Source organism: Salmo salar, unplaced genomic scaffold, assembly GCF_905237065.1.
Source record: "Salmo salar unplaced genomic scaffold, Ssal_v3.1, whole genome shotgun sequence".
Taxonomy (NCBI): Eukaryota; Metazoa; Chordata; class Actinopteri; order Salmoniformes; family Salmonidae; genus Salmo; species Salmo salar.
This window is the reverse complement of record NW_025549303.1, coordinates 157,501-168,899: the sequence shown is the minus strand read 5'-3', so window position 1 is coordinate 168,899 and position 11,399 is coordinate 157,501. Positions and strand designations below refer to the sequence as shown.

Sequence of the window (11,399 nt, the reverse complement as noted above, 5' to 3'; positions counted from 1 at the left end):
ATCCTGCATCAGTGTTAGTACTGTCTGTCGAATGTAGTGGTTCTGTTATCCTGTATCAGTGTTAGTACTGTCTGTGAATGGAGTGGTTCTGTTATCCTGCATCAGTCTCTGTATTGTCTGTGAATGTAGTGGTTCTGTTATCCTGCATCAGTGTTAGTACTGTCTGTGAATGTAGTGGTTCTGTTATCCTGCATCAGTGTTGGTACAGTCTGTGAATGGAGTGGTTCTGTTATCCTGCATCAGTCTCTGTATTGTCTGTGAATGTAGTGGTTCTGTTATCCTGCATCAGTGTTAGTACTGTCTGTGAATGTAATGGTTCTGTTATCCTGCATCAGTGTTAGTACTGTCTGTGAATGTAGTGGTTCTGTTATCCTGCATCAGTGTTAGTACTGTCTGTGAATGTAGTGGTTCTGTTATCCTGCATCAGTGTTACTACTGTATCTGAATGGAGTGGTTCTGTTATCCTGCATCAGTGTTAGTACTGTCTGTGAATGTAGTGGTTCTGTTATCCTGCATCAGTGTTACTACTGTCTCTGAATGTAGTGGTTCTGTTATCCTGCATCAGTGTTAGTATTGTCTGTGAATGTAGTGGTTCTGTTATCCTGCATCAGTGTTGGTACAGTCTGTGAATGGAGTGGTTCTGTTATCCTGCATTAGTCTCCGTATTGTCTGTGAATGTAGTGGTTCTGTTATCCTGCATCAGTGTTAGTACTGTCTGTGAATGTAGTGGTTCTGTTATCCTGCATCAGTGTTACTACTGTCTGTGAATGTAGTGGTTCTGTTATCCTGCATCAGTGTTACTACTGTCTGTGAATGTAGTGGTTCTGTTATCCTGCATCAGTGTTAGTACTGTCTGTGAATGTAGTGGTTCTGTTATCCTGCATCAGTGTTACTACTGTCTCTGAATGTAGTGGTTCTGTTATCCTGCATTAGTCTCTGTATTGTCTGTGAATGTAGTGGTTCTGTTATCCTGCATCAGTGTTAGTACTGTCTCTGAATGGAGTGGTTCTGTTATCCTGCATCAGTGTTAGTACTGTCTGTGAATGTAGTGGTTCTGTTATCCTGCATCAGTGTTAGTACTGTCTGTGAATGTAGTGGTTCTGTTATCCTGCATCAGTGTTACTACTGTCTCTGAATGTAGTGGTTCTGTTATCCTGCATCAGTGTTAGTACTGTCTCTGAATGTAGTGGTTCTGTTATCCTGGATCAGTCTCTGTATTGTCTGTGATTGTAGTGGTTCTGTTATCCTGCATTAGTCTCCATATTGTCTGTGAATGTAGTGGTTCTGTTATCCTGCATCAGTGTTAGTACTGTCTGTGAATGTAGTGGTTCTGTTATCCTGTATCAGTGTTAGTACTGTCTGTGAATGGAGTGGTTCTGTTATCCTGCATCAGTCTCTGTATTGTCTGTGAATGTAGTGGTTCTGTTATCCTGCATCAGTGTTAGTACTGTCTGTGAATGTAGTGGTTCTGTTATCCTGCATCAGTGTTGGTACAGTCTGTGAATGGAGTGGTTCTGTTATCCTGCATCAGTCTCTGTATTGTCTGTGAATGTAGTGGTTCTGTTATCCTGCATCAGTGTTAGTACTGTCTGTGAATGTAATGGTTCTGTTATCCTGCATCAGTGTTGGTACTGTCTGTGAATGTAGTGGTTCTGTTATCCTGCATCAGTCTCTGTATTGTCTGTGAATGTAGTGGTTCTGTTATCCTGCATCAATCTCTGTATTGTCTGTGAATGTAGTGGTTCTGTTATCCTGCATCAGTCTCCGTATTATCTGTGAATGTAGTGGTTCTGTTATCCTGCATCAGTCTCCGGATTATCTGTGAATGTAGTGGTTCTGTTATCCTGCATCAGTGTTACTACTGTCTGTGAATGGAGTGGTTCTGTTATCCTGCATCAGTCTCCGTATTATCTGTGAATGTAGTGGTTCTGTTATCCTGCATCAGTGTTACTACTGTCTGTGAATGGAGTGGTTCTGTTATCCTGCATCAGTGTTACTACTGTCTGTGAATGTAGCGGTTCTGTTATCCTGCATCACTATTTCTGCTCAATCTGAATGTATATGTTTCTACTGTTGGTTTATACAAAGGTCATACTTGAACCCGTTATACAAAGGTCATACTTGAACCCGTTATACAAAGGTCATACTTTAACCCATTATACAAAGGTCATACTTTAACCCGTTATACAAAGGTCATACTTTAACCCATTGCACTGTGTACTCCATGTACACTACCGTTCAAAAGTTTGGGGTCACTTAGAAATGTCCTTATTTTTGAAAGAAAAGCACATTTTTTTGTCCATTAAAATAACATGAAATTGATCAGAAATACAGTGTAGACATTGTTAATGTTGTAAATGACTGTTGTAGCTGGAAACGGCTGATTTTTTTATGGACTATCTACATAGGTGTACAGAGGCCCATTATCAGCAACCATCACTCCTCTGTTCCAATGGCACGTTGTGTTAGCTAATCCAAGTTTACCATTTTAAAAGGCAAATTGATCATTAGAAAACCCTTTTGCAATTATGTTAGCACAGCTGAAAAATGTTGCAAAGAAAAAGCCATATATTAAGATGGGCAAAAGAACACAGACACTGGACAGAGGAACTCTGCCTAGAAGGCCAGCATCACGGAGTCGCCTCCTCACTGTTGATGTTGAGACTGGTGTTTTGCGGGTACTATTGTCACGTCCTGACCAGTAAAGGGGTTATTTGTTATTATAGTTTGGTCAGGACATGGCAGGGGGTATTTGTTTAGAGTGTTTCGGCGTTTGTTGGGCTATGTGTTTATGTAGAGGGGTGTTTGTTTAGAGTGTTCCGGGGTTTTTGGTTATGTTCTATGTTAGTATATTTCTATGTTCTGGTCTAGTCTTTCTAGTTCTATGTTTAGGGTTATTGGTTTGACCTTCAATTGGAGGCAGCTGTTCTTCGTTGCCTCTGATTGAAGGTCCTATATAGAGGGGTGTTTTTTGTAATGGGTTTTGTGGGAAGTTGTTTTTGCACTGCTGTGTTTAGCCTGCAAGACTGTTTGTCGTTCGTTTTCTTGTTTTATTATTTAAGTGTTCAATAAAAGTAAATATGAGCACTCAACCCGCTGCGCCTTGGTCTACTACATACGACGACCATTAAAACTATTTAATTCTTCAGTTCCGGAACTCCAATTTGAGCAGCAGCAGCTGAAAAAATGAGCTCCTACAAATATTGAAATTGACATGGTTTTTAGAGTGAAGTACATCGGAAAAAAAGCAAAAGAAAACTGCAAGACTGAATAGGAGAAAAAACAAGCAACAAACAAAGAAGATAGGCTTTTGAAAAATAACTATTTTTCATAAAATTGTAGTTATCTTAGCTAGCTGAATTGTTTACCAGTTGCTAAGCAGTTGCTAGGGACTCTTTTGGAAGAAGCTAGCTAGCTAACGAAGAACAACAAAGAATATCTAGTTAACAGAAGAAAAGAAAGAGAAAATCAGGACAGAAGAAAAAGGATATCAAAGTGAAACAGTTCTCTAAAGACACAAGAGACAATAATACAAGAAACAACACTTCTGTAGCTTGTCAACTATGTGTCTGTCTATCCCTGTTCTCTCCTCTCTGTACAGGCCATACAAACGCTTCACACCGCGTGGCCGCTGCCACTCTAACCTGGTGGTCCCAGCGCCACGACCCACGTGGAGTTCCAGGTCTCCGGCAGCCTCTGGAACTGCCGGTCTGCAGCCAACAAGGCTGAGTTCATCTCAGCCTATGCTACCCTCCAGTCCCTAGACTTTCTGGCGCTGACGGAAACATGGATTACCACAGATAACACTGCTACTCCTACTGCTCTCTCTTCGTCTGCCCACGTGTTCTCGCATACCCCTAGAGCATCGAGCCAGCGGGGTGGTGGCACTGGAATCCTCATCTCTCCCAAGTGGACATTCTCTCTTTCTCCCTGACCCATCTGTCTATCTCCTCATTTGAATTCCATGCTGTCACAGTTACCAGCCCTTTCAAGCTTAACATCCTTATCATTTATCGCCCTCCAGGTTCCCTTGGAGAGTTCATCAATGAGCTTGACGCCTTGATAAGTTCCTTTCCTGAGGATGGCTCACCTCTCACAGTTCTGGGTGACTTTAATCTCCCCACGTCTACCTTTGACTCATTCCTCTCTGCCTCCTTCTTTCCACTCCTCTCCTCTTTTGACCTCACCCTCTCACCTTCCCCCCTACTCACAAGGCAGGCAATACGCTTGACCTCATCTTTACTAGATGCTGTTCTTCCACTAATCTCATTGCAGGCTCTCCGCACTGCTAAAGCTAACTCTCTCTCCTCTGCTCTCATCCTTCTAGACCTATCTGCTGCCTTTGATACTGTGAACCATCAGATCCTCCTCTCCACCCTCTCCGAGTTGGGCATCTCCGGCGCGGCCCACGCTTGGATTGCGTCCCTACCTGACAGGTCGCTCCTACCAGGTGGCGTGGCGAGAATCTGTCTCCCGCACCATGCGCTCTCACCACTGGTGTCCCCCAGGGCTCTGTTCTAGGCCCTCTCCTATTCTCGCTATACACCAAGTCACTTGGCTCTGTCATATCTTCACATGGTCTTTCCTATCATTGCTATGCAGACGACACACAATTAATCTTCTCCTTTCCCCCTTCTGATAACCAGGCGGCGAATCGCATCTCTGCATGTCTGTCAGACATATCAGTGTGGATGACAGATCACCAGCTCAAGCTAAACCTCGGCAAGATGGAGCTGCTCTTCCTCCCGGGGTTCCAGGACTGCCCGTTCCATGATCTCGCCATCACGGTTGACAACTCCCTTGTGTCCTCCTCCCAGAGTGCTAAGAACCTTGGCGTGATCCTGGACAACACCCTGTCGTTCTCCACTAACATCAAGGCAGTGACCCGATCCTGTAGGTTCATGCTCTACAACATTCGCAGAGTACGACCCTGCCTCACACAGGAAGCGGCGCAGGTCCTAATCCAGGCACTTGTCATCTCCCCGTCTGGATTACTGCAACTCGCTGTTGGCTGGGCTCCCTGCCTGTGCCATTAAACCCCTACAACTCATCCAGAATTCCGCAGCCCGTCTGGTGTTCAACCTTCCCAAGTTCTCTCACGTCACCCCGCTCCTCCGCTTTCTCCACTGGCTTCCAGTTGAAGCTCGCATCCGCTACAAGACCATGGTGATTGCCTACGGAGCTGTGAAGGGAACGGCACCTCCATACCTTCAGGCTCTGATCAGGCCCTACACCCAAACAAGGGCACTGCGTTCATCCACCTCTGGCCTGCTGGCCCCCCTACCTCTGAGGAAGCACAGTTCCCGCTCTGCCCAGTCAAAACTGTTCGCTGCTCTGGCACCCCAATGGTGGAACAAGCTCCCTCACGACGCCAGGACAGCGGAGTCAGTCACCACCTTCCGGAGACACCTGAAACCCCACCTCTTTAAGGAATACCTAGGATAGGATAAAGTAATCCTTCTAACCCCCCCCCCTTAAAAGATTTAGATGCACTATTGTAAAGTGGTTGTTCCACTGGATATCATAAGGTGAATGCACCAATTTGTAAGTCGCTCTGGATAAGAGCGTCTGCTAAATGACTTAAATGTAAATGTAAATGTTTAATGAAGCTGCCAGTTGAGGACTTGTGAGGCATCTGTTTCTCAAACTACACTCTAATGTACTTGTCCTCTTGCTCAGTTGTTCACCGGGGCCTCCCACTCCTCTTTCTATTCTGGTTATAGCCAGTTTGTGCTGTTCTGTGAAGGGAGCAGTACACAGCGCTGTACGAGATCTTCAGGTTCTTGGCAATTTCTCACATGGAATAGCCTTCATTTCTCAGAACAAGAATAGACTGACGAGTTTCAGAAGAAAGTCCTTTGTTTCTGGCCAAACCCGCAAATGATGATGCTCCAGATACTCAACTAGTCTAAAGAAGGCCAGTTTTATTGCTTCTTTAATCAAACAACAGTTTTCAGCTGTGCTAACATAAAAAGGGTTTTCTAATGATCAATTAGCCTTTTATGATAGAAATTATAAACTTGGATTAGCTAACACAACGTGCCATTGCAACACAGGAGTGATGGTTGCTGATAATGGGCCTATGTAGATACTCCATTAAAAATCAGCCGTTTCCAGCTACAATAGTCATTTACAACATTAACAATGTCTACACTGTATTTCTGATCAAGTTCATGTTATTTTAATGGACAAAAAGTGTGCTTTTCTTTCAAAAACACGGACATTTCTAAGTGACCCCAAACTTTTGAAGGGTAGTGTACATCATGTGTATGACCAATAAACAAACTGGAACTCTCAATGAGATTTTTATCTCACTCCTCTTGTCTACGTTTGGACTTATTTCAAAACATCATCGTATCCTACTTTCATTTGAGCCTTTGGTCATCTGAATGAGTACCAGTCATATGTTGAACTACTCTCTTGATCCTTTCCACAGAAAGTTGTGTACGATCAGAAAAATACATTAGAAAACTCCATTGGCTCTACTATGTAATGTTCATGGTTTTCTCCTGCAACGGGCAGACAATACGAGGTAATGAGATGGACACACAAAAGCGTCCCACGTGCCAGTGACTGGGGGCCCCATGCGGGCAGCCCTCTCCAGCCACTTCAGCTATGAATGGCATCAATCATCAATGGCTGCTTTCGACCACCACGCACAGTCATTACCATCACCGGCCTCTTCACCAGCTAGTCACACAGGCTACACGTCTTCAAACTAAACGAGCCATTCAATTCAACCACTGATCAACTCACTCACTGCAAATGTGACAGAACTGGAAAGACCACCTGCACTGATATCCTTCACATGTGAGGACAGGAGATGAGAGGACAGGAGGGGAGAGCAGAGGAGGGGGAGGAGAGGAGTGGAGAGGAAGGGGGAGGAGAGGAGGGTAGTGAAGGGGGAGGAGAGGAGGGGAGAGGAGTTGAGAGGAAAGGGGAGGAGAGGAGAGGAGAGGAGTGGAGAGGAAGGGGGAGGAGAGGAGGGTAGTGAAGGGGGGAGGAGAGGAGGGGAGAGGAAAGGGGAGGTGAGGAGAGGAGGGAAAGGGAGAAGAGAGGAGGGAGAGGAGAACTCAACTGGTTTCACAGCACATTCAAAGTGCTAAGGAGACTCAGAGAAGCACCTCAAAACACAGGAACACAGTCTTAAATCTCCCCTCTCAAAGCTACCTCAGAAAGTCTATTCCTCTACAGCCAGAGAGAGAGAGAGAGAGAGCACAGGAGGAGGAGGAACTGGGAGATGACCAGCTCTGCAGTGTGTTCTGGGATCAGGGATCAGGGGGTCTATATAATGCCGCCCAAACTGAGCGTGTAATTACATTTCCTGAGCCGACTGTAAAGCGTTAATTACCAAAAAGGCTTAACCGCTGATAAATGTAGAAAGGAGTGATAAATACTATGAGCAAATGAAAAATCATAAACTCCATTTCAGGTTTCTAAACTAGCTCCTGGACCTGATCGAGGGAGTTACCAAAATAAGACGAAGGGGGAGATTGGGAGTAGGAATGTCTTTTTACATTTATATGACTTTTCCATGTACTGTAGCGCCATGATCGCTGCTCAGTCAGCGCTGAATGGCAGAACTACAGCACTGACCGACATATCCCTCAGGATTCAAAATAAATATTAACCCTTTTCTTTTGACGTTCCAAACCACCCTGGCTTGGCTTCTGCACTCGCCTTCTTATACGCTGTTTTCTTTAAGATAAACCCACTCAAATAAAAATATTCAACCTACAGACTCGCTCCAGATCATATTTTTAAGTAGGAAGAGGAGACAGAGACCTGGAAGACTGTGGATCAAAACTGTCTTTCCTCCGGGTTGTCAGTATCGTGACATCTGTTGATGGCCAACACAGCTCCTCAACCTCCCTCAGCGCCTCACTCTTAACATTCCTAACACACAGGCTGCCTCTCAACAGGCACCCTATTCCCTATATAGTGCACTACTTTTGACCAAAAAGTCAAAAGTACTATTGGCCATGGTCAAAAGTAGGGCACTATATAGGGCACAGGGTGGCAGTTGGGACAGAGCTCAGGCTGCCAGTTCCTATATGTTAGCAGAGGAAAGTCTCCCATCCTATCGAAACCCTGTTGGCAGGCAGGCGGTTGGTCTCTCTTTGGGCTCCAAACCCCAGCCTCCAGCCAATCGCTGAGCACTCTAATTAGGGACGACCACGATGGAGCCTGCGGTCGTCGGTGGCTACTGGGGTCTTAGGCCTGGAGCCGGGAGGCTGGGAGGGATAGAGGAATGGGAATGGAGGGATGGAAGGAGGGAGGGAGGGATAGAGGAATGGGAATGGAGGGATGGAAGGAGGGAGGGAGGGATAGAGGAATGGAGGGATGGATGGAGGGTGGGAGGGAGGGATAGAGGAATGGGGAATGGAGGGATGGATGGGGGAAAGAAAGGGGTGGAGGCTGGGGAATGGAGGAAAGGAGGGATGGAGAGGGGCAAGATAGAGGGATAGAGGCTAGGAGGGAAGGAGGTTAGAGGGATGGAGCTGGGGTCTGGGTCTGGGCCGAGTTCCATGTGGTGGCTCACCACCCACCAGGAATGCTCACGCTTGGTTTTCTGCTTCCTCAAGAATGGTTCCTTATTAAGCTTGTGCTAGTGACAACATTTTAACAGTATTGTATTTTTATCTGAATCGTCATCTTCTGATCATCAATGACCAATATGGTTGGATGTGTGTATAATGTATAATGTATAATGTATAGGCTGAGAGAGAGAGAGACAGAGAGAGACAGACAGAGAGAGAAACTGAGAGAGACTGAGAGAGACACAGAAAATAAACCAGGGAGAGAAAAGAATAACTCTTAGAAAAAAGGTTCCAAAAGGTAGAACTGTTTCTACCTGGAACTAAAAGAGTTCGACCTGCAACTAAAAAGGGTTATTCAAAGCTTTCTCCTATGAGGACAACCAAAGAACACTTTAAGGGTTCTGAGCCACAGTGTTGCATGGTATCTTACCTGCTATGGCCCCTGAAAACAGCAGCTTGCCCGGTCCGATCCTCCCATCCTCATCACTCATGTAGGTCTTGACGTGAGCATAGCAGGGGAAGTAGATGGCTGAGAAGGGGATGTCTCGCAGGAAACAGGCTTTGGCTCCCTGTGGATGGTGTAGCGAGAAAGAAGAGACCAATGGGTGAGGAAGGGGGGGGGTGAGAGATGTGGAGGACAGAGAAACAAGAAGGGAGGCACCAGACAAGGAGGGGTCAAAACAGAAAGAGAGAGACAAGAAGGGAGGGAGGGAGGGAGGGAGGGAGGGAGGGAGGGAGGGAGGGAGGGAGGGAGGGAGGGAGGGAGGGAGGGAGGGAGGGAGGGGAGGGATACAAAGAAGTTTTGTAAAAGACTGAGGTCTCACATACAGTACTGTAACCCTTTATCCTTTTGACATCCTGATCTGGAAAATAAATGCAAGTGTTTTCTGGAATGGAAAGATGTTACCTTCAACAGCTTTTTCCAGTCCCATCAGAACATCATTTCTTATAGCATAGCTTGTGGTATTCGTTCTGAAAAATCTAACCCCAAAATGTCTAAGACTGGTTTCTGTTCCTGTCCCTCTATTTGAAAAGCTGGTATCTTACACATCACTAGGGCCAGGAGTGTACTCTGACCATATGACCTGGACAGGGAAAACTCTGGGCTCTACACTACAACTCATCACCTCTCCTCACTTCTCATCTCCATCTGGCTGCCAGTTCATATATGTGAGACGAGAGAGAGAGATAGAGAGAGAGGGAGAGAGCGGGATAGAGAGAGGGAGGGAGAGGGATAGAGAGAAAGGGAGGGAGGGATAGAGAGAGAGGGAGGGAGAGGGAGAGAGAGAGAGGGAGGGAGAGGGATAGGAAGAGAGATAAAGAGAAGGAGCGGGATAGGGAGAAAGCGAGAGAAAGAGGGAGAGAGAGAGAGTGGAGAGTGAAAGACGAGAGATCAGGAAAAGAGGAGGAAGATTGCCTCTGTCCATCACCGTAAAGAAACCCATATCTTCAACCAGATTACGTTTCATCTTATTCCCCTCCTTGGCTGCCATCCAGGTGAGGTTGAGGAAGAGAAAACGATGGCTCTCCCTTCAACAGAGCAGTTTAAAGCCAAGGTTGAATCCCAAATGGCACCCTATTGGCACTATACAGGGAATTGGCTGCCATTTGGGACTCAGACCAGGAAAAGTTATTCTTTAAACGGGCTTCATTTAACTGCTGGGGTTAATCCTACCACTCATCCACAGCGTACACAGATACCTTACTGTATGGTATCTCTTCTTTCCTCAAGCACTTTGCTTCTTTCTCCCCTCCCCTCCCCTGCCCTGCCCTGCCTGCCCTGGACTGCCCTGCCCTGCCCTGCCTGCCCTGGACTGCCCTGCCCTGCCCTGCCTGCCCTGCCCTGGAGTGCCCTGCCCTGGACTGCCTGCCCTGCCCTGGACTGCCCTGCCTGCCTGCCTGCCCTGCCCTGGACTGCCCTGCCCTCCCTCCCCTGCCCGCCCTGCCCTGGACTGCCTGCCCTGCCCTGGACTGCCCTGCCTGCCTGCCTGCCTGCCCTGCCCTGGACTGCCCTGCCCTCCCTCCCCTGCCCGCCCCTGCCCTGGACTGCCTGCCCTGCCCTGGACTGCCCTGCCTGCCCTGCCCTGCCCTGCCCTGCCCTGCCTGCCCTGCCCTGCCCTGCCCTGGACTGCCTGCCCTGCCCTGGACTGCCCTGCCTGCCTGCCTGCCTGCCCTGCCCTGGACTGCCCTGCCCTCCCTCCCTGCCCGCCCTGCCCTGGACTGCCTGCCCTGCCCTGGACTGCCCTGCCTGCCCTGCCCTGCCCTGCCCTCCCCACCCCGTCAGGGCCGCCATGCCAGACAGCGTGCTGAAAAGTTGACGATAGTATCGCCAAGGCCCTGGTTCACAATTGCACACAGACAGTACGGCAGTACAGGCCTAGTACTGTTTAAATACATGGAGGTGAGACTAACCTGTTTAAATACATGGAGGTGAGACTAACCTGTTTAAATACATGGAGGTGAGACTGACCTGTTAAATACATGGAGGTGAGACTGACCTGTTAAATACATGGAGGTGAGACTGACCTGTTAAATACATGGAGGTGAGACTGACCTGTTTAAATACATGGAGGTGAGACTAACCTGTTTAAATACATGGAGGTGAGACTGACCTGTTAAATACATGGAGGTGAGACTGACCTGTTTAAATACATGGAGGTGAGACTGACCTGTTTAAATACATGGAGGTGAGACTGACCTGTTAAATACATGGAGGTGAGACTGACCTGTTTAAATACATGGAGGTGAGACTAACCTGTTTAAATACATGGAGGTGAGACTGACCTGTTTAAATACATGGAGGTGAGACTAACCTGTTTAAATACATGGAGGTGAGACTAACCTGTTTAAATACATGGA

At 47.1% G+C, this 11,399-nt stretch overlaps 1 protein-coding gene across 1 annotated transcript in view; it reads right to left on the bottom strand.

Annotated features, from left to right (window-relative positions):
* Positions 1-8,932: 8,932 nt before the first annotated feature.
* Positions 8,933-11,399, bottom strand: part of LOC123736396 (calcium-binding mitochondrial carrier protein Aralar2) — a 96,699-nt gene continuing 94,232 nt past the window's right edge. The window contains exon 15 of the mRNA XM_045713178.1: positions 8,933-9,109. Within this exon, the coding sequence (XP_045569134.1) occupies positions 8,933-9,109 (177 nt within the window). The remainder of the gene's footprint in view (positions 9,110-11,399) is intronic.